At 38.9% G+C, this 23918-nt stretch overlaps 4 protein-coding genes across 5 annotated transcripts in view; 3 read left to right on the top strand and 1 right to left on the bottom strand.

The window, feature by feature from the left end:
* The window catches only part of LOC107552179 (alpha-(1,3)-fucosyltransferase 9-like), a 14071-nt gene extending 6684 nt beyond the window's left edge, over positions 1-7387 (top strand). The window contains exon 3 of the mRNA XM_016234019.1: positions 7357-7387. The gene's annotated coding sequence lies outside the window, so the exon portion shown is untranslated. The remainder of the gene's footprint in view (positions 1-7356) is intronic.
* LOC107552177 (alpha-(1,3)-fucosyltransferase 9-like) lies at positions 263-3294 on the bottom strand. Of its 2 annotated transcripts, none has more exons than XM_016234014.1 (2): positions 3137-3294; positions 263-1421 (listed from the first exon to the last, which is right to left on the bottom strand). In XM_016234014.1, the coding sequence occupies exon 2, from the start codon at positions 1414-1416 to the stop codon at positions 301-303; it is 1116 nt and encodes a 371-aa protein (XP_016089500.1). In that variant the 5' UTR covers positions 1417-1421; positions 3137-3294; the 3' UTR covers positions 263-300. The 2 variants fall into 2 exon arrangements, with proteins under 2 accessions (XP_016089500.1, XP_016089499.1); XM_016234013.1 differs by lacking the exon at positions 3137-3294 and adding an exon at positions 1687-2167.
* Positions 2197-23918, top strand: LOC107552137 (uncharacterized). The gene is made up of 3 exons (XM_016233968.1): positions 2197-2202; positions 14017-15446; positions 23862-23918. The coding sequence occupies exons 2-3, from the start codon at positions 14052-14054 to the stop codon at positions 23916-23918; spliced, it is 1452 nt and encodes a 483-aa protein (XP_016089454.1). The 5' UTR covers positions 2197-2202; positions 14017-14051.
* Positions 6238-7370, top strand: LOC107552180 (alpha-(1,3)-fucosyltransferase 9-like). The gene has a single exon (XM_016234020.1). It carries the CDS (start codon positions 6238-6240, stop codon positions 7348-7350), a length of 1113 nt encoding a protein of 370 aa, XP_016089506.1. The 3' UTR covers positions 7351-7370.

Raw genomic sequence — 23918 nt, 5'->3', positions numbered from 1 at the left:
CCAATCACAGCACACCTCGCTTTTCAGACCGATGAGCTTTGTAAAAATCGACACGTTTCAGAAAGGCGGGGCATAGAGGAGAAACAATAATGTACAGTATGTGGAAAATACATTTCATTACACCAAATACACAAAATAATGTTATTTTTAGCAGCATCATATGACCCCTTTAAAAGGGACTTGAAGATGAAAAGATAGGCCTACAAACACAAGTGATAACATCCATAAACTTTATTATTAAAAATATTTGTAGAGTAAAATTAATCACTATTTGTTCAAACTCCAAAACCTGAGGTAACTTTAACTGAAGTACCAATCATAGAGATCATGAGCTTCTTTATATTCCTTGTGTCGTGCTACATGGTCACAGGCAGTGCAAATAGCCAGAATAAACTCTTGTGTCTGTAATATTAAATGAGGACTTGGAGTGAGATGTTTCCTCCAGTTAAAGTACTTGCGATATGCATCTTCATCCTTGTCCAGCTGAAGCAGATATTCGGCTAGTGACTTTACATCAGGGAAGTCACTGACATGAATGAAGGACTCGGCAGGAACAAAGTTTTCATAGTTTCTTCTCGGAGGACCCAACACCACAGGGACGGTACCTGCTGCGAGCGGCCCGTTTATCTTCTCAGTGATGTAGTCCTTGTGGATGGAGTTCTCAAAGGCAAGGTAAAATTTGCAGCTAGCCAGGGTTGGATAGTAATCATTATAATCCAGGAACCTTGCATAAGCCCTTCCGAACAAAGTCACTTGTATGTATTTCCTGAATTCTCTGTAAAAAACATTCCTTGTGTCGACACCAGTTGAGGGATCGTTGTTACTTACAATCCAACACACCAGTTTGTCCTTTTTGGGAATCACAAAATCCTCATTAGGTTTCTTCCTGGTCATCAAGCGCATCCGTACAGGAATATCAGCGTCCTGTCTGTAGCTGAGCGTGAGATTGAACAGGTTTTCCAGACCTGGGATCCTTTTGGTGTTGGTTGGCGATTCCAAATGCAACCAAATCCACCTCTGGAACGGAGGACGAGGAGACGGAGGAAGGTTGGACAGATCCCAGCTGATGCCTCTGTGATAAACGATGACATTATCTGCATCGTTGTACAGAGCTCTATCATCCGTCAGATGACAATTATCAATATTGTAAAACTTTTTGCAGTCACTGAAATCAAACCTATAACTTTCAGGCCAAACCCATAACAGAACTATAGGTTTCTCCTCTGCTTTTTCAGTTACAGAGTTGTTGCTCTTGGCACAGTTTTGTTCTGAGTTTAGTTTGGGTTTAGGAAGTGGCGGTGGACAGTTGTGTGAAGGTGAGAACCGGGAAAACATGATGCTCATAGAGATGACAACTGCCAAAGTCACTACTACACCCAGACGGCACAGCAATGAGCCATTTGTGCTTGACATCATCTGATCTAAATAATCAAAAAACAATGAAAGGGAAGTGATCAGACTCTTTCACCAACGAGAATAAAAAAACACTTGATATTAAAAAGGTATTTTGAATTAAATAAAAGTTAGGCTACCACTATGTTTGGTCTGTGAGAAACACAAAAACTACAGCACAGTGGAAGCTAATCGTTGTTTTATTTGCTAAATTTGACATCTGTCTCATTCAATTAGACAAGATTCACATTGTGCAACATGTCTGGAATTAATGTAGCAAATTCAAGTCCTCACCGCTTTTAAGAGCTCTTGATTAAAAAAAAAACTGGAGTACTTTGTCTCATATGATAGCAACGTGTTCAGCGCCAGAGGATTTCACTATATGCTGAAAGACGGAAGTTTCAGACTAGAGAAGTATCGGATCGGAAATTACTCTGAGAAAAAAAAAAGGCATGAAAGCCAGCGCTTGACACACCCGGTGCGGTTGAGTTTCGAGCGACTCAATCCCAGTTCGTGGACCTTTCCGATCTTCATTTGAATCAGGGCAAAAACACCGAGATCATCCTGAGCCTTCTGTGCACATGAACCTCGAGCCAGCTAATCTACATCGACACTGGATAACCCCAGACAGATGTGATTAAAGCATGTATGTACATGCTGAAAAAAGCATCTGATTCTTTACTAGATTTGGCAAACTGGCTGCCAGCATAATCAGATCACAAATATTCAGTTTCAGTTCAACAGACGTTTGAGATGTTAAAAATTCTCGTTGGTCAGGGATTCTTCTAAAACTTCAGGCACGATGCTCTTGTAGTCATTCTGCTGGTTGTCCGTTCCAGACACTTTGTCTTGTTGATGGGCTGAAGATCCACACCGTGGCCTATTAATATAGACATTAAAACATCCTTATACTCCTCAGGCAGTCGGACAAATTCAAACGGCAAACGCACAGTAAAAAAGCAGTCAGACAAATGATAGTCTACGGACATACAATACACAAACTGACTTTTGTCAGGTGAGAACACACAGGACTCAATGCAATAGTGGCCTCTGGTGGAGAAATTATGATTAAAAATAACTTGACTTCCTATGTTCAAAATTACTCATAAAACAAAATTAAACATACTTGTTTCTTTTGTAACAGCATGCAGCATCAATAATACAGTATAATGTTTTACAATAATATGTACTATTTCAGGCCAGACATGTCTTTCTGTGTTCACTTGGATGAACCAGAGAATGCACATTTGTGAGCATATTCTTGCAAATATGTGAGCCCAGACCACAAAAGCAGTCTTAAGCCGCTGGGGTATATTTTTAGCAATAGCCAAACAAACATTGTATGGGTCAAAATTATCATTTTTTTTTTAATGCCAAAAATCATTAGGATATTAAGTAAGGATCATGTTACATGAAGATATTTTGTAAATTTCCTACCGTTAATATATCAAAACTTTTTTGATTAGTAATATGCATTGCTAAGAACTTCATTTGGACAACTTTAAAGATGATTTTCTCAATATTTAGATTTTTTTGCACCCTCAGATTCCAGGTTTTCAAATAGTTGTATCTCGGCCAAATTTTGTCCTAGCATAACAAACCATACATCAATGGAAAGCTTCTTTATTCAGCTTTCAGATGGTGTATAAATCTCAATTTCGAGAAATTGACCCTTATGACTGGTTTTGTGGTCCGGGGTCACATATATGCTTTGCATTGTGGCAGCTGGTGCTCATTCACCAACCTTGTAAATAGCTCTTGTCATAAAGTAGGTTGTCAACAGCACTTTGTTCTTGTTGGACTTCAGACAGGTGTACAAAACTCAAATTTGATGTGCTGTTTAAATGTGCACAGTATCCTGTGAACACCACAGTTGACCCTCAGGTCACATGTAACCCTGGAGGTTCATGGATGTTTAAAAAAACATTAATTAATTTTTTTGTAGATTCTTTATCAGGGCTGGGTAACTTTGGTCCTGTGGGCCACTGTCCTTCAGAATTTCGCTCCAACTCTAATCCAACACATCTGCCTGCAGCTTTCTAGTGATTTTGAAGACACTAATTAGCTTGTTCAGGTGTGTTTGATTAGGGTTGGAGCTAAACTATGCAAGACAGTGGCCTGCAAAAGGAACAGCAGAGTATAGCCTACTTGATAACCGCACTCAGCTTGCCTTGCTACTCCGGTTATCCTCACTGTATGCATTTACAATACGACGAAATATGATATCAAACACTCTTTTCGTTTTCATTTAAACATATTAATAGCCACAAAAATGTAGTTCAGGGAACGTACACATTACAGTGAAACAAAATATTATATCAAACAGCAGTGACTCTTTTCTGTTTCATTTAAAATATAAATAGGCTCACAAAAATGTGGTTCATGCAACGCGTACACGAATTATAATAAAGCGAAATGATATCAAACACCACTGCCTTGTCGTTTTCTTCAAAATATAAAACACAATCCTCATTACGTTTTCATTTTAAAAATATAAAACATATTAATATGTGGTTTAGGTAATATGTGCTAACACAATTATTCCCTAATATAATCTATTTGTTCCACTTAGAAGCTTATTTTATCCACCGAATTTCTTGATAAATAAATAAAATTAATGATTAAAAATTGCACTTTAGAATCGATGTTTTTATGTGAGGATCAGTGTTGGGGGTAACGCATTACAAGTAACGCGCGTTACGTAATCAGATTACTTTTTTCAAGGAACTAGTAAAGTAACGCATTACTTTTTAATTTACAAGAGAATATCTGAGTTACTTTTTCAAATAAGTAACGCAAGTTACCTTTTTCCCCCAATTTGTCGATTGACAGCTCTGGTGTCCCCATGGTGAGAGAAATCAGAAGATGTTACTCTAGTTCTAAAATAAATATGAATATGCATTAATTAATCGCACTCACAAAAACACACATTCAATGTTCCTCAAAATGAATAAAAATAATGCAGCTCAGAATATAACGCAAACCTGCAATGATTAAATATTAAACAACACAACTATGCTTTATGTATTTAATCCCATTCTATTAACCAGTGTCTTTGCTTCTGAGCTTCGATGATCCAGTTCAAGCGTACTAATAAGCACAAATTACTCTAGAGTCTAGACAAACATTTGTGTGTTTTTTTATTCCTGAAGTGTGTTGATATTTCTTCTTCTGCACTCTACTGTACAGATGTAAATGTACTTTCCCTTCAGCCTGAGGCTTATTCATTTTCATTTTCATTTCAAGTGTGAAAAGGCTTTTATATTTGCCAAAATTAGAACTTTTTTATTTTAAAAACAAACAAGCAAGCCCTGTCCAGATTTGAAAAGTAACGCAAAAGTAACGTAACGCATTACTTTCCAAAAAAAAGTAACGTAGTTACTTTTTTATGGAGTAATGCAATATTGTAATGCATTACTTTTAAAAGTAACTTTCCCCAACACTGGGAGGATCGATCCTTTCAAAACAACATCAGTATCGAAAGTATCGATCCGCCCATCCCTAGCGTCGTCGACTCTTCATCCAACGCGGCAAACTGGATCAACCAGTGTTTTCCATCCATACATTGATTTATTTGTGGTGGCCCTCCACAATATCATTATATATAAACAATACTTGTTTGATGTATGACAACCGAAAATATGTCAATGGGAACAGCTTTATTGGGCATTCAGTTGTATTACAGTATGTGACAGTTCAGAGAGTAGAAGAGAGATCTAAGTGCCAAACTTGTCTGAATGCAAACCCGAGGCAATGACATCATAAATATGCTAATTAACATGTGACGTCACCTGCCTCCGCAAGTCTCACAAAATCCTGAGGTAAACACTGGTTCGAGTCATATCTCTTCCCAAGCATTGGCACACACCTCAAGACAACCCAATCTTTTTTCTTTCTTTTGACGGAAATCATGCTTTAAAGAAACCCCCTTCTGTGTTTCTGTCTGTTAATCATCAGACATTGGCTATATATGGGACACCAAATTACAGATTTTTTTCTCTTTTAATCAGGTGAGGAACTGAATTAAGTACTTTGTTTCAAAAAATATAATTTGAATATATTTTTATTACACTAAAATGGTCAAAGTTTCAACTTTATATTTTATTACAAGATAATGATTAACTTTTACTTGTGTAGCTTTTGCTTCTCACAAACGTGAGAACTGATTCTGCAGTAGTTTTATTGAAGAATTCCTTTGAATTCTTGTTTGTAAAAGTGAATAAACTTTCTTCAATTATTCTCTTTAGGTCAGAAATGTCAAGCACAAATGGTCCATCGCTGTTGCGTCTGGGTGTCACAGTGACGATGGCAGGTGTCATCTCTCTGGGCGTTGTGTTTTTCTGGTTCTCACCTTCACACAACTGTCCACCTCCAGTTTTTAGACCAGACCAAAATTCACAAATCGACTGTGCCAAGAGCAACAACTCTGTAACTGAAAAAGCAGAGGAGAAACCTATAGTTCTGTTATGGGTTTGGCCTGAAAGTTATAGGTTTGATTTCAGTGACTGCAAAAAGTTTTACAATATTGATAATTGTCATCTGACGGATGATAGAGCTCTGTACAACGATGCAGATAATGTCATCGTTTATCACAAAGGCATCAGCTGGGATCTGTCCAACCTTCCTCCGTCTCCTCGTCCTCCGTTCCAGAGGTGGATTTGGTTGCATTTGGAATCGCCAACCAACACCAAAAGGATCCCAGGTCTGGAAAACCTGTTCAATCTCACGCTCAGCTACAGACAGGACGCTGATATTCCTGTACGGATGCGCTTGATGACCAGGAAGAAACCTAATGAGTTTGTAAAAGTGAATAAACTTTCTTCAATTGTTCTCTTTAGGTCAGAAATGTCAAGCACAAATGGTCCATCGCTGTTGCGTCTGGGTGTCACAGTGACGATGGCAGGTGTCATCTCTCTGGGCGTTGTGTTTTTCTGGTTCTCACCTTCACACAACTGTCCACCTCCAGTTTTTAGACCAGACCAAAATTCACAAATCAACTCTGCCAAGAGCAACAACTCTGTAACTGAAAAAGCAGAGGAGAAACCTATAGTTCTGTTATGGGTTTGGCCTGAAAGTTATAGGTTTGATTTCAGTGACTGCAAAAAGTTTTACAATATTGATAATTGTCATCTGACGGATGATAGAGCTCTGTACAACGATGCAGATAATGTCATCGTTTATCACAGAGGCATCAGCTGGGATCTGTCCAACCTTCCTCCGTCTCCTCGTCCTCCGTTCCAGAGGTGGATTTGGTTGCATTTGGAATCGCCAACCAACACCAAAAGGATCCCAGGTCTGGAAAACCTGTTCAATCTCACGCTCAGCTACAGACAGGACGCTGATATTCCTGTACGGATGCGCTTGATGACCAGGAAGAAACCTAATGAGGATTTTGTGATTCCCAAAAAGGACAAACTGGTGTGTTGGATTGTAAGTAACAACGATCCCTCAACTGGTGTCGACACAAGGAATGTTTTTTACAGAGAATTCAGGAAATACATACAAGTGACTTTGTTCGGAAAGGCTTATGCAAGGTTCCTGGATTATAATGATTACTATCCAACCCTGGCTAGCTGCAAATTTTACCTTGCCTTTGAGAACTCCATCCACAAGGACTACATCACTGAGAAGATAAACGGGCCGCTCGCAGCAGGTACCGTCCCTGTGGTGTTGGGTCCTCCGAGAAGAAACTATGAAAACTTTGTTCCTGCCGAGTCCTTCATTCATGTCAGTGACTTCCCTGATGTAAAGTCACTAGCCGAATATCTGCTTCAGCTGGACAAGGATGAAGATGCATATCGCAAGTACTTTAACTGGAGGAAACATCTCACTCCAAGTCCTCATTTAATATTACAGACACAAGAGTTTATTCTGGCTATTTGCACTGCCTGTGACCATGTAGCACGACACAAGGAATATAAAGAAGCTCATGATCTCTATGATTGGTACTTCAGTTAAAGTTACCTCAGGTTTTCTTACATTATCAGTTACTGACTACAATGTTTATGAAATAGATTGTATTTTATATGAACTGTTACTTTTGATATTAGATTTTGTAGCTGTTTTGGTGGGAGTATTTTAATAAATCATTTCTTATGAATGACCTAGTAATTAAGTGTACTTTTGTTTTATTTTATATTCCAGCTCTAAACTAGCTCTTTTCGTAATCGCTTGTTTTTTTATTCATTTGTAAATAACTTGATAAAATGATATGGTGAAGAAATACATGTAAATATTTATGTGCTACTTTATTATGTTGATGAACACATTCATTTTGTCAGCACCAGCCAATAATAAATGCACAGGATTCATTGATTTTGACAGAACTTTGGCTGATTCAGGTGTGTTAGATTTGGTTTTAACCACATCTCCAACCCGCAGACCTTGATTAACTAGTTTGTGTGCCTGAAATCTTTCTCTTTGTCAGTTTGAGATTGGTCTCGCAGAATATCCAGGAAATCAGGCTGTACGTCACTCAGAGCAGGTGATTTTCATCAGCTGTGAAGCAATGTGGCGACTACCAGTGAGAGAGCTGAAAGTGTACAGTAATCGTATTTACTCAGTTTTATTGACTATTTCTTTTTCATACAAATAAAAGGCCTGCGGTCTTTATCTTAAGTGTTGAAGATGAGTTTGGTGTTTGACATGTAGAGTTCAGTGCAGCAAACAAATTCAAGTAAACTTTTATAAATGAAGCAAATGTTGACTGAGTGCAATGTTTAGTTGACATTCGAGCTAATTCTTTTGTTGTTGTGCAGCTGGGTCATTCACGTCTATCTCGTCACGTCTTATGTCTCAGGTTTCCGTGTCAGTGTGTCTTCATGTTGGCCAGACCAAGTGCAGATTGTAAGACTTTGACTTTGGAGTTACAGAAATGTAAACCACACAACCAACACAACATATTTTTGGCCAGTTGATTGCAGTTGTATGGAAAGAGTGACCAGCTCCTTCAGTACATTCAGAGGAGAGAAAATCATGACACGAGGGTAAGTTCATTTACTTCCATTCCTAAGTGAACTGTTCCTTTAACTTCTCTGTGATTAAGAAATATGTAACCACAGAGATGCAGAAAGCCTTTTAGAGTTTTACCACAAATAGACCAGAAGGAAACAGGCACAATGGTAGGTAGGAGCAAGGTGTTGGGTGTGACAAAAGACCCCATGTGTTATGTTACAGTGCCATCATTCAACAGATTGGGTTTGATGTCAAGGTAGAACCCTGATAGTTGAGCTTAAGATCATTTAATAATAATATTAAATAGTTAACACACTGTAAAAAAAAAAATCCAATTATCCAACAAAATGTTGGAAGGGTAAAAATATTTAAAGGGTTAGTTCATCCAAAAACGAAAATTCTGTCATTAATTACTCACCCTCATGTCGTTCCAAACCCGTAAGACCTTCGTTCATCTTCGGAACACAAATTAAGATATTTTTGATGCATTCTGACAGCTCTACCGCGATCAACGTCCAGAAACGTAGCAAGGAGATCGGAAAATAATCCAAGTGACATCAGGTGTTCAACCGTAATATTACGAAGCTACGAGAATACTTTTTGTGCGACGACATGAGGGTGAGTAATTAATGACAGAATTTTCATTTTTGGGTGAACTAACCCTATAAGTTTAACTAATTTTATTGCTAGGGCTTATAGTTGAGATGGCATATTCAGTCTACAAAAATATATTTTAACAACATTACATAAAGGGATATTTTCAAATCCAGTCAACATTCAGAATGCCAAAGTTGACTAAACTAATTAAAACAAATCCAGGCAATATTGAGATCATTCTGCACATGCGGCAGCTTGAGTGACTTCGCGGAAGAGACAGCAGCCGCCATTTTGTCAAGTTCCAGCGTCAGGTAAGTTGTACTAAATAAATGTTATTTTTTAGACTAAATTTATCGACAAAATTGTACAACATATTCAATGTTTTTGAGTGGATATATTTAGAGGTGTTTTATAAGTTGTATGTCTGAAGAAAAGTGGACATTTAAGTTATAATTTTATTGCTAGGGCTTATAGTTGAGATGGCATATTCAGTCTACAAAAATATATTTTAACAACATTACATAAAGGGTTATTTTCAAATCCAGTCAACATTCAGAATGCCAAAGTTGACTAAACTAATTAAAACAAATCCAGGCAATATTGAGATCATTCTGCACATGCGGCAGCTTGAGTGACTTCGCGGAAGAGACAGCAGCCGCCATTTTGTCAAGTTCCAGCGTCAGGTAAGTTGTACTAAATAAATGTTATTTTTTAGACTAAATTTATCGACAAAATTGTACAACATATTCAATGTTTTTGAGTGGATATATTTAGAGGTGTTTTATAAGTTGTATGTCTGAAGAAAAGTGGACATTTAAGTTAAGTTTACGTCAAGTTCACACGTCAGGTAATTTGTACTCAAAACGTATATAAATAGAGAGATGTAAAATATATTTAGACTTTTTCTAGGTAGGCTATAAGTCAAGTATACTTAAATGTCATTTTAAGTATATTTCTGAGAAGTACATAAAGCCCATTTCTGAGAAGTACATAAAAAGTAGACTAAAAGTATACTTTCCTATTTTTTTAGTTTAAAAGAAGTATACTAATAGCACACTTGAATAAACTTATTTTTCGTAAGGGAAGGGAACGTGGTCTTTCATTTTGTTTAATCCATAAAACACTTAATGTCAAAAGCTGTGTTACTATAATGAATTTTAGGTTTAATTTTGGCATGTTGTATGATATTTTTGTGTTTCCGCTAAGTGATAAGATCGCATTAAGAGATCACGTGGTCTTTCTTTATAAGCCATGTTGCTTAATATGACGGAAGAGGAGTTCGTCATTCCAAACGAAAATGAACCACTGAATCCTTTCACAAGGCTGTTATCAAAGCAGAGTGCATCTCAGTCAGTTCCCTAGGTAATGAATCAGTGCACAGTTCGTATTTATCTATGACAACAAAAAATGGGTGCATCTTCTGTTTCGTCACAAATGTAATTAACTGATATTTTACATTGTAAATGATTTAAAAGCCAAAGGTTTCACTAATGCTTTGTCATCGTTGCAAGCTTTCAGATGCAACCCAGTCAGTTCTTCCAAGGCACCAAACACTGCCATGTGACCAGACCGCTCCACTGAAACTACATGTGTGTACTTTCAACGTCAATGTAGCCAATTATGGTTACCCATGCTAGGAATTAGTGCTCTGCATTTAACCCATCCTTAGTGCACACACACACACACACCGTGAACACCCGGAGCAGTGGGCAGCCATTTATGCTGCGGCGCCCGGAGAGCAGTTGGGGGTTCCGTGTCTTGCTCAAGGGCACCTCAGTCGTGGAATTGAAGCTGGAGCGCTGTACATTCACTCCCCCCACCCACAATCCCTGCCGGTATGAGACTCGAACCTGCAACCTTTGGGTTACGAGTACGAATCTCTAACCATTAGGCCACGACTTCCCTGTAGCCACCAGATCCAGTCTGTATCCAGACCAGATGGTGGATCAGCACCTAGAAATGACTTTGATGGCCCTGAATGTCAGTGGAGATCATGAAAACTAGATGAGCCCCAGAGATAGTTCCCCTGCAAAGGCCGCGCCAACTAGACGGCCATCGGGACAAGACCACGGGAACCAGATGAATCCTCAGTCAGACTTTGCTGCAGCCTGGAATTAAATAAACTTCTGGTTTGTCTGGCCAGAGGAGAACGATGGAGTTTTGGTTCCTTCGGCACACTATTTTCCTGGTTAATACTGTAAAGCTGCTTTGACACAATCTAAATTGTAAAAAGCGTCATATACTGTAAATAATGGTGACTTGACTTTACTTGACTCAGTTCACAGCAACACCTGGTTCATTTTAAAGATGTAATTGTGAAAAGTAGTAATATTTGTAAATGTTTGTTTGCTTGTTTAGTCTTTTTTTTAAGTTCATTAAACAAATGTTTAAAATTAATTTTGCAGTTGTATTGTAAATCTAATGTTTGACAACTGGAGCAAATATTTTATGAATATGATCCTCAGACCATCCCAGATGTCGTTGACTTTCTTCAGTAGAACAGTAAAGAAGATTTTTATCTAAATGGTGATCCTTGGTGATACACTGCACATCTGTGGCTGCTGGTTTTCAAACAAACAAACAAAAAAAAAACCATACAGACAAGATCAAATTAATGTTACAGTGATTGTTTTGCTTCATAAGGCCTCAATGTGTCATCAGGAGCCACTACTAATCTGGTCTTGTCTGTTTTATTTTAAATATGTTTTTTGACTCTTAAAAACCAGCAGCCACAGATGTGCAGTTTATGAATTGCCAAAGACAACGGTTAGTCCCCTACATCTTGGATGGCCTGAGGGTGAGTTAATTAACAGCAAATTTTCATTTTTTGTGTTAACTGTCCCTTTAAGCCTGCATGTTTAGTCTTTATGAAAAGTGTTATAATTGCAGATTGTTATTAAATAAAGGCTATTATGTGTTATAATATGTGTGTTTTTAGTGATTGATAGACACCAGTTAATACTTTTCTTAAACTCAGTATAAAATTTAATAATTAGTTCCACAGCAATTTCTTATGATGCTCAAATAATAAATCTTAGTTGAGGTAACATATGAAGCGCATGGAGTAAATGGTTACATTTTCTAAATGTTCAACCAATTAAACATTTTAGTTGAATGGACTATAAAACTAGTTCAGTAAAAGTTGAGCCAACTGAAAATAACAATTCAGGTAACACTTTGAAGTCAGAAATGGACGGAATGTCAAAATTCTGTGGAACTAGTTACTAAATAATTAGTTGAAACAGCTTGAAATTATTTACAGTGTAGTGATACTGTTTGTACCAAGTATAAATAGCAGCATCTTTATTACAGTAAGTGTGAATAGTTATAAATGCTGTTCACACAAAGTATGCATGGAAGTAGAAATCTGTTTGTTCTAAAGTTAATATATCTGAGCAATGGTGGGCTTGGCCTTTCAGGTTATGGGTGGCCTGGACTGGTTATTCAGGTTTATGGGCTTCACATGGTACAGTCACACAACCTGTTTAAAAGACGGGTTTGTCTTGCTGTTTATGACCTTATAGCTGCGTCGAAGGAAAATCCAGAAGAGATAGAAATCAGCCAGTATGGGATCACCAAACAGTAAGCTAGATAATTTTTATACACCAGTTTTCGGTCAAAAAAAAAAAAGATTTATGGGCATAAGTGTATGCTAGACATAGAAAAGCTGATCAAATATCATGATTTTCCCGAAGAAGGGACATTGAGTAAAGTAAAACTGAATGTTGTGAGAGAGTCAGTTGAAAAGAACAATGAAAAACAGAAGGGTTAGAGAATGTGTGTTCGTCACGTGTGTAAAGAATGTGAGCAGACTATAGGTTGTTGGTTAGAAGAGGCTGAAAGACGAGAACGAAAGCAAATGCAGAAAGAATTGGCATGTAGGAATGAAATGAAAAAAAAGGTGGAAGAGAATGTGTGTGAGAAAACAGCTCCACCGGAGCAGAATGCTACTACGAAAGCAAATGCAGAAAGAATTGGCATGTAGGAATGAAATGAAAAAGGTGGAAGAGGATGTGTGTGAGAAATCAGCTCCACCGGAGCAGAATGCTACTAATGAAAAGTGTGTTTGTGTTTTCCAACATGCACCCGAAATCGGGTAAGCACCGCCGGCTTATAAACATCACTACCCCGTGGCAGAGCTGACAGCCCTGAAACTGGACCACGATCTCGACTGCTCTCCGTTCCAAAGACCAGCACAAAATGCAGCACAAGCGGCAGCACGAGCAGAAGCAGAAGCGAGAGGAGCGCGAGCAGCGGCAGACGCAGCAGTGCACATACTACAAGGAAGTACTCCTCGCTGCAGACTGTAGCACGGTGATTCCTATGGAATTAACATTGAGGAAGCACCACAAATGACATGTTCTAAATTTGAGCCGCAGTGGGCTTACGAATGGCAAATAAAAGATGTTGATTGGGCAGAGATGATTTTGAAATTGGCTATGGCTCCAACGTTAGGCCTTCCTGTCATAAACCGCCCATTTGTACAGATGGTCGATGAAAAGAATGGTTTTATGTCTTCTGTTCTCTTGCAGACTCATGGTGACAGACTGCGACCTGTGGCTTATTTCTCAACGAAACTTGATGCTGTAGCTGCAGGACTTCCACACTGCCTGAGAGCAGTGGCAGCGGCCGAGCTAGCTGTGATGGCCTCAAGAGAATTTGTAGGCTACTCTGATTTGACTTTAATGGTTCCACACGCAGTCTCCATGATTTTGCAAGAGCAGAGAACGTCACATTTGTCTACAGCCCGATGGCTGAGGTATCATACGATTTTGTTGGACATGCCAAACATAACTGTGAAACGATGCACAACTTTGAATCCTGCCACCCTTCTGCCCACACAGGAGGATGGCGAGGAACATCACTGTTGTCTGTCAGCGCTCGAACAGGTGTGCACACCACGTCCAGACCTTTTAGACTTACCGCTTGATAATTGTGACAATGTCCTGTTTGTGGATGGGTTTGCCTCGAAAGATCCACAAACAGGGCAGAATAAAGTGGGTTATGCTGTAACGACTGAATTTGAAACTCTGAAGTTTGACAAATTACCATCACACTATTCTGCACAGGCAGCGGAACTGGTCGCATTGACCGAAGCGTGTAAACTGATGGCAGATAAATGTGTGACGATATACACAGACTCACGATACGCTTTCGGGGTCACGCATGACTTTGGGGCTTTGTGGAAGCACAGAAAATTTTTGAAATCAGATGGGAGGCCGATACTAAACGCGTCTCTGGTATCGGACCTGCTCGAAGCTATTCTGTTACCAGACAAAATTGCGATTTGTAAATGCGCAGCGCATACTAATGATAGAAGTTTAATTTCAACAGGAAATGCCAGAGCTGATATGGCTGCGAAAGCAGCGGCAGCGGATCAGACTAAAGATAATAGTAAAAGCGCCACTTGCGCACAAGTTGACATTAATCTTGACATTTCTCCTTGTTTACAGAGCATGCAGTCTTTTTCCACAGGAGCTGAGAAAAACAACTGGAAAGCATCAGGCTGCAGCCTTGTTGATAGTGTGTGGAGATCCGTTGTTGGAACGCCCTGTTTACCCAAACATTTCTTTCAACATTATGCTAAGTTGACACATGGGTTAGACCATGTATCAAAAGGGGGAATGATTGCACAGATGAAAGAATTGTGGTTTACCAAGGGCTTCACAATATTCGCTGAGAATTTTTGCAAAAGATGTGTTATCTGTAATACACACAATGTGGCACGAGGCATCAAAACGCAGCTGGTATCCCAGCCAGTCCCAGAAGGGCCGTTTGAGTACTTAATGATCGATTTCATTGAATTAACCCCTTGTGGGAAACAGAAATATTGTTTAGTGATGGTTGACATGTGGTCCAAATGGGTCGAGGCTTTCCCAACATCGAAACAAGATGCGGCAGCAGTAGCAAAGGCTCTGCTAACAGAGATTGTTCCAAGATGGGGAATTCCAAGAAAAATCAGTTCTGACAATGGAACACATTTTGTCAATGAGGCAATAAAACAGGTGGGTCAGTTCTTAGGAATTGATATAAGAACACATTGTGCCTATCACGCCGCCAGCGGAGGCACTATTGAACGGGAAAATCAGACGGTAAAGAACAAATTGGCAAAGTGTTGTGAGGAAACTGGACTCTCATGGGTGCCATTCACTGAAGTGGAGCCGGTGAGAGGACTGTACGAAAACACCATCACAATAGAGGAGGGATCAAGTGTGACTTTCAAGTGCAACCCATTCCAGGAGAACTGTCTCGGGTGCGATGGACATACTGAGGAGCGCGCACCTTTCTACATCTGCGAAAGCCCATGTAAATGGACCGACGTGAAAGCATACGCTTATAACTACAAGTCAGGATACGATGAAAGATTTCGGGTGCACGCTGAAGACAAACTGAGTAACAAGCAGCAGCATCATTGTTTCCTTCCACATATCAATAGCCATCACTGGGCTCTAGGTTGCCAAGTTGAGGGGACAAATGGGTTGAAATTTGTATGCATCGATTGTGTGAGAAAGATGCGTTTCATACAAGATTTGGCAACTGGACAACCTTGGAATTTCTTGTCGTGATTATTCATATAATGAGGTTTGGCCCATACAAATAAGGGGAGTTTTACCGGAAGCGAATGTAGCAAACACATAAAATACGCCCAGTGGGATTTTTTTAATAGAAAGATTAAAAATACGGGAGAAATACGGGAAAATATTTAAACGGGATGATAGCGGGATAGAATGGTAAAATAAGGAATGGACCGACGTGAAGGCATACGCTTATAACTACAAGTCAGGATACGATGAAAGATTTCGGGTGCACGCTGAAGACAAACTGAGTAACAAGCAGCAGCATCATTGTTTCCTTCCACATATCAATAGCCATCACTGGGCTCTAGGTTGCCAAGTTGAGGGGACAAATGGGTTGAAATTTGTATGCATCGATCATGTGGTCCATATCCGCGCAACGGACTCAGGCCGGTGTCTTTTGGCACAGCGGGCCACTACATTTAAAATTGACATTTACATTTAGTCATTTAGCAGACGCTTTTATCCAAAGTGACTTACAAATGAGGACAATAAAAGCAGTCAGTCAGATGGCTAAGGACTCAGCTGCTCGGATTGAGTTGGGCAGGTCATTCCACCAGGAGGGAACAGTTCATGTAAAAGTCAGTGAAAGTGATTTTGTGCTTATTTGGGATGGCACAATAATGCGTCATTCACTTGCAGAATGCAAGCTTCTAGAGGGCATATAACTCTGAAGTAATGAATTAATGCTTTGAATTTAATGCGAGCAGCCACTGGTAGCCAGTGCAAATTGATGAACAGAGGTGTGACATGCGTTCTTTTCGGCTCATTAAAGATGAATCTTGCAGTGGCATTTTGGATTAATTGTAGAGGTTTGATAGAAGTGGCTGGAAGACCTGCCAAGAGAGCATTGTAATAGTCCAGCCTGGACAGAACAAGAGCTTGAACAAGAGGTGTGTTGCATGTTCTGAAAGAAAGGGCCTGATCTTCCTAATGTTGTATAAAGCAAATCTGCAGGACTGGGCAGTTTTAGCAATGTGGTCTGAGAAATTCAGCTTATCATCAATCACAACTCCAAGGTTTCTAGCTGTTTTTGAAGAAGTTATGGTTGATGAGCCATAACGCAACTGGATGGTGACATTTTGATAAAGTGATGGGTTTGTTGAAACAACAAGCAGTTCTTTCTTAGCCAGGTTGAGTTGAAGGTGATGGTCCATCATTCAACAAGAAATGTCTGTTAGACTTGCTGAGATGTGAGCAGCTATCGTCGGATCATCAGGATGGAATGAGAGGTAGAGTTGAGTGTCATCAGCAGCATAGCAGTGATATGAAAAGCCATGTTTCTGAATGACCGAACCTAGTGATGCCATGTAGACAGAGAAGAGAAGTGGTCCAAGAACTGAGCCCTGAGGCACCCCAGTAGCTAGATGTTGAGACTTGGACACCTCACCTTGCTCAAGACAGAACTGCTTGTGGTTTCAACAAACCCATCACTTTATCAAAACGTCACCATCCAGTTAGGCTCATCAACCATAACTCCTTCAAAAATAGCTAGAAACCTTGGTGTTATGACTGATGATAAGCTGAATTTCTCAGACCACATTGCTAAAACTGCCCGGTCCTGCAGATTTGCTTTATACAACATTAGGAAGATACCTTGAAAGACCTATCTGAGAGGTAAGACTCAAACCACTGGCGTGCGGTTCCTGAGATGCCATTTTCCAATAGGGTTGACAGGAGAATCTGGTGGTTCACCGTATCAAAAGCAGCGGACAGATCCAGCAAGATAAGTATAGAAGATTTGGAAGCTGCTCTTGCCAGTCTTAGGGCTTCAACAGCTGAGAGCAAGGCAGTCAAATGTCCACTTCTGAAGCCAGATTGGTTGCTGTCCAGGAGGTTGTTCTGTGTGAGAAATGCAGAGACTTGGTTGAACACAACTCGTTCAAGTGTTTTTGCAATGAAAGGTAGAAGGGAAACTGGTCTGTAGTTCTCTAAAAGAGTTGGATTAAGAGTGGGTTTAAATACCGGCACGGATCCGTTTTTCCAGATCTGGACCAGAACTGGGCCAGCTCCGGACCAGATGCGGATTCCTTTATGATGATTTGGCCCAAATGTGGGCCGGATCTGGTCCAGCACCATGCCAGATCTGGGCCAGCTCATTTTGTATATATATATATATATATATATATACAGTGGGTACGGAAAGTATTCAAACAGCTTTACAGAAAATGCATGTTTCTTTGTTACAAATAAAAAGAGTAATGTCCATATGCCACAGTATTTGTCCTAGATAATACAAATCATATAAGTAGATTATGACTCTATTTAAGCAGAAATGATGAATACCAATAAAGCAATGATTACAAGCATCTTACACAATACATAATTAAATATCTTACTGTTTTATGTTACTGATATTTTTTTGTTAAGTTGTTATACGAAGCTCTTAGACAAAAAAAGTTTAAAGTACTGATTTAGATGTATAGACAATTACTGTACTGAACAGTATTAAAACAATATTCATATTAAAACAATTGAATTACTACAAAAAACTATGCAAAAGATGTTCAGGGGTTCAACCGTAATTTCACAAAGCTACGAGAATACTTTTTGTACGCAAAGAAAACAAAAATAACGACTTTATTCAACAATTCGTCTCCTCCGCGTCACCCTGGGGCCATTTTGGAGAGAATCAGCTGGATGTAAACAGCGTATGCTGGTCTGTGTCAAGTCAAGTCAAGTCAAGTCAAGTCAAGTCAAGTCAAGTCAAGTCAAGTCAAGTCAAGTCAAGTCAAGTCAAGTCAAGTCAAGTCAAGTCAAGTCACCTTTATTTATATAGCGCTTTTAACAATGCAGATTGTGGGAAAGCAACTGTACAGCATTAATTAGGAAAATATTATGTCAATAATGCAAAATGATAATAGTAAACACTCAATTTTCAGTTGAGACATTCAAACTGACCAAACTGTGTCAGCTGCGTCACACGGATGTAGGGTCAAAAATAATCAAAGACTTCTGCTTTTCTTGTCCCAAGCATATCTTGAGCAACAAAAAGGCCATTTGGAATTCCTGAAGACACAGGGGTGCTGATATCGATCAAGGCCTGTAGGCCAACATGTGCATACATCGGGGGTCTGCTAATTGTCACACCTTTTGCACAGTGGGTGAAGCTGTAATCCACTGACTGGTCAGTTTGAATGTCTCACATTTGGTTTATAGTCACATGGTCAAGGAAGGGATAAAAGAAGACTGTAACCGTTGATCTGTCTCTTTTTCTTTGCTCTTTCTTTGCTGGGACTCTCTTCTTGGGGCTCTGCCATCTCTCTCTCTTTCTCTATATCTCTCTATCGCTCTTTCTCTCTCCCTCAGGTAACATTTTACATACATGCTGGGTACCTTTAACTGTATATGTTTTACCATTCTTCATCAATTTTGTAACCAATTCAAGTGTAACCATAACAAAAAAGTGTTATTAAACCAACTAACTAGTGCTAACTAGTCTTGATTCAAGGTTAATATTAAAGTGCTACCTATTGCAATACAATATAGTCGCTCAATAGCAACGCTCTCCCACATATTTAGCTATTCTAACTGCACTTATTTCCGTCATTGGTATAAGTGGCAGTGGGTGGAAATAGACTAGAAATGTACAGTTTTATACCATCGTGCTGATAACGTTTCTTTAGTCATTCGGCAATCCTACAGCCTGAACCACTGTAGGGAAACCACCCTTACAGAAGGAAAGTCATCTGTGTATTTGAATTGTGTGTAAGCATTTACAGTTTTTTTTTCAACTGCTTACACACAAAATCTTTACTTGTCACACAATTTCTGAAACCTGACACTCAAACAGCAGAAGCACACACCAAATCTGCAAAACCATACACTAATTCTGAGCCTTTGACTCAGTTTTCAATTTCATAAAACACTTTTTTTGCAAAACACAACACACAATTCTCTATGTAACACACACAAATCTAACAGGAATTAATATTATGGCAAAGGTGTTTGCAAATGTTTGCTTTTGAGATGTGCTTGTGATATTTTGAATGCAGTGCTTCATTTTGCAAGAGATGTGAGGCATTTTGCATTTTGTGTGGATTTGTGTGTAAAGTTTAGAAAAAAGAGGCAAAGTTTTGAAGATGTATGTAAGCAGTTGAAAAAAAACTAAGAAAATCTGTAATACCTTGAAAAGTTTGAAAGACAAATGTATGCTGGCTTAAAAATCGTAAATGGTTTGGTCATTTAGATGTTCTAGATGTTTGCTAAAGTGTTGCTAGTTGGTTGCTAGGATATTCTGGGTGGTTGCTAGGCTCTTGCTATGCAGTTGCTGGGGTGTTGTTAGAGTATATGGTTGATAGAGTTTGTTCTGGGTGATTACAGACATTCCCACCTCTGTTAATAACAGAAAATCAAACATTGTTTTCAAAACTGATTCAGTTTCAGTGCTTTGATATTATTGTATTTCTTTCTAATGTTAGGAAATTCAAACGTTTTTGTTGCTCTTAAACTTGCACTAAATGTGATTATACCATCTATGTAGCCTATGCAATTTTAATAGAACCGCATGTCTTTAGTGATACAAGCTCAGAAACATTTATAACCTGTATTGTATTGTATTGTATTTAATTGTAAATATTGTGCATTGACTTGGTGCCATGATGGATATTGAAATGTTATTTTTCATTTTAAACAGTATCGATGATTACTTAATGGTAATACAATATTTGTGATCACAACTGTGTCAGACCATAAATCCCCAAAAACTATGCATGGGGGCTTGCTTTGGTGTTGCCACCCCTCATAGACCCCACGCCACCCCTTTGCCACCCTAAAAATGATTTTCTAGATCTGCCACTGGCGCCACCTACTGGCAACAGGAAGTGACATGTTTAACACTGTGATGCACTATTAGCAACACAGTAAAATATGCCATTGTGTGCTAAACATGATAGAAATGTGCTCAAACATGCTAGCAACACTTATTAAGTACTAAAGCATTAATAAGCAAGTATGAAACAGGAAGCCTAATCTGCCCCAAACGTCCCATGTTTTATAAAAGTCCTGGCCTGAACACATCTTAAGGCCAATATTCCGTTATAACCATAGCGCCACCTGCTGGCTACAGGAAATTACTTTATTTACACTAACTTAAACATGCAATGTCCAATCTGCACCAAACATCACATGTTTGGTAAGAATACTGGCCTGAAGAACATGATAGAAATGTGCTCAAACATGCTAGCAACACTTATTAAGTACTAAAGCATGCTAGTAATACCATGAAACAGGAAGCCTAATCTGCCCCAAACGTCCCATGTTTTATAAAAGTCCTGGCCTGAACACATCTTAAGGCCAATATTCCGTTATAACCATAGCGCCACCTGCTGGCTACAGGAAATTACTTTATTTACACTAACTTAAACATGCAATGTCCAATCTGCACCAAACATCACATGTTTGGTAAGAATACTGGCCTGAAGACATCTACACGTCAATGTTCAGTTACAATCATAGCGCCACCTGTTGGCAACAGGATATGTCATGCTTTACTCTAACTCAAACATACCATGTTCAATCTGCACCAGACTTCACATGTTTGATAAAAGTCCTGGTCTGAAGACATCTACATGCCAACATTCAGTTATAATCATAGCGCCACCAGCTGGCAGCAGGAAGTTTGCCACATATAAATGACTTTGATATATTCCTCCTATATTTATCACTTTAAACGCATATTGCCCATCGTTTGCTGTTTTCTTAAAGCCACCGGGTGGTAGTGAGCCCGTGTGTGAGGGCCCTTTCATCGCTGCTTGCAGCTTTAATTTAGACTTTGTTTTCCTTTTGCACCTTTTTACGGTGGCCGAGAGAGCTCAACGCGCTGCAACTTAAGAAAACACCAGCAAATTAAGAAAACATCTTCATCAGCTTGTTTGAAATCTGAAAAATGAAAAACGGCACATATTTCGTTTTTACATTCAGGGATAGAAAACTAATAAACAACTTGAATATTCGGTCTCTACATGTGGGCGGGAATGAAATGCCCCTCTCTGCTAATTGGTCAACCAAACATTACAACATAATAATAGTCCTAAAAAAAACCTTAATAATAGTCCTCCGCTTCTATTGATTCTTAACATGTTTATTTCTACTACATTTGATCTCTTCATCAAACAGCCAGATTAATGAATGGCTTGACACAAACCATACTGAAGCAGAGCCTTTTGGCCCTAGGCATGCCTGTTTTATTATAGTTATCCACCTATCAAAATCTGTGTGGCAAAGCTGCGACGCACTGCAGGACGGGGAGAATGTATCGACCACTATCAATTTATGTGAACAAACAGTCATAACTTTTGTTTTAGACAATACGCTGCATTTTAGACAAAGGAGGAACTTAAATAATATTACAGATATGAAAATAAATGACTTTGTGTAATTTACCTTCACAGCACATCTATTATTTTTCTATTTTGAGTTTTATTCATAGAGCACTTTATACAAATGTAGGAAATCATCTGTTATTATCCCACTCGCATGGGACTATTTGTTCCTCACAGTGCTTGTTTCAGTGATTGACTTTAGTGAAATGTGAATTTGACGTCATGATTTGAAGGTGAACTCGTTTGAGTTATAAGAACATATCCAAACCCTGAAATAACACTTCGAACAATAAGCCAGTGTCAGCAGTATCAGAAATTAACTTTCACATAAGGGGCAACTGATTTTCAGTTTTTTATTAATTAATTAATTTAATTTAATTTTTTTACCTTTTACCTTTTTTATGTCATTTTTAATGTTAAATTCTTACATTAAATAAATTAGAATAATACGACAATAGGCTGTTACCAATTCAGTATCCATACCAAATCAGTATTCAATGATATAGAACCCGCGGCGCGATGCAACGCAACAATTAAAAAGACAGTATAAGTCATTATAATTCGTAATTATGTCCCCACCGGATGCAACGAATGCCTCGTTTATAATGGGTTTTCATGGTTTTGAATGATCGCTCCAGCTGGGACACGGCATCACAGTATGGTGAGGGGCGTAAAATTTCCGTCACACGCTTGAGGTATTCGGCCAATCACAACGCACTGGATAGCTGGACAATCCCAGCACACCTCGCTTTTCAGACCGATGAGCTTTGTAAAAATCGACGCGTTTCAAAAGGCGGGGCATAGAGGAGAAACAATAATGTACAGTATGTGGAAAATAATGTGTTTTTTTAACCTTAAACTGCATAAACCCATTTCATTACACCAAATACACAAAATAATGTTATTTTTAGCAACATGACCCCTTTAAATTATGATTAAATTCCTGAATTTGAATTGAATTGCAAAGTGCTGTTTGATGACAAACTGCATTGAAATGTAATGAAATTCAAAGAAAAGAAAAACAAAGTTAGTTGAGACAAACCTTGAGTGTTGACACAAAAATCCTTGTTTGAAATATTATAAAAGTAAAAAAAAAAAAAAATATTCATAATAATAGATGTAGGCAATGCCAAACCTGCCATTCTTTTCCCATTTTTTGCACTGTAGATGTTTTAAAAAACAGCCAATATATGAGTAGACAGCTTCAGGAAGGGCTTTTGACATCTTGCTGGATGATATGCAGTGTGGTGTTTAATTCACTGTGCCATTTTTGGGTATTTGCTCCTGAAATGCACATGGGAACTTTAGTGGCTGGTGGGCAAAATCCCTTATTATTGTTTGCATGAGTTCCTACATAGAAAAATGTGTGCATTTGTCACTAAAATTGCTGTGCATTAAATCATCTTCATGTGGAAAATACACTTAAAGGGATAGTTCACCAAGAAATGAAATTAACTCGCCCTCATATGTTGTTCCAAACCCATGTTCAAAGCACAAATCATGGTATTTTTAATTGAAAGTCCAGATAACCAGATCATAAAGGCATTGTGAAATGAATGCATATCAATTAAGCTAGGGTGACCATACGTCCTCTTTTCCCCGGACATGTCCTAAAAAAATGCGTAAATTCTTAATCACCCAAAATGAATGGGATTCGGCTGTTTTCTTTGTCCCGCTCCCGCTAAATTTCTGACCATTGCCGCCTGCTCCCGCAACATGTGTTTCGCTCCCGCGATTTTCGTGTCCACTCCTTTAAACATTCTAATATTGTATATCATTTTGGCACATTAGGGAGCCGCTCTCAGGATGCGGTGTATTTAAATCTTTTTTGAGAGTTCGCGCTGTTCACTTTCACTTTCAATTTCGCAATCACACGCACTGTGTAAAGGGAGCACATCTTACAAGATCAGATATTTGTCAGTGAGCTCAGGATCTGTTGAGCAGCAAATGCTCCAGCATGGACTTGTCAGTCATCTCTCCTTATTCTCGACCTGTGATCAGTCAAATCTGACTCCTGCAGCTCTTGTTGGATGCTGGATTGCCAAGTCCCGAGCGAGCGAGTGAGGAAAAGAAATAG

The sequence above is a fragment of the Sinocyclocheilus grahami genome, unplaced genomic scaffold (assembly GCF_001515645.1).
Source record: "Sinocyclocheilus grahami isolate Dianchi unplaced genomic scaffold, SAMN03320097.WGS_v1.1 scaffold442.1, whole genome shotgun sequence".
Classification (NCBI taxonomy): domain Eukaryota; kingdom Metazoa; phylum Chordata; class Actinopteri; order Cypriniformes; family Cyprinidae; genus Sinocyclocheilus; species Sinocyclocheilus grahami.
This window is presented reverse-complemented; position numbering and strand designations above follow the sequence as displayed.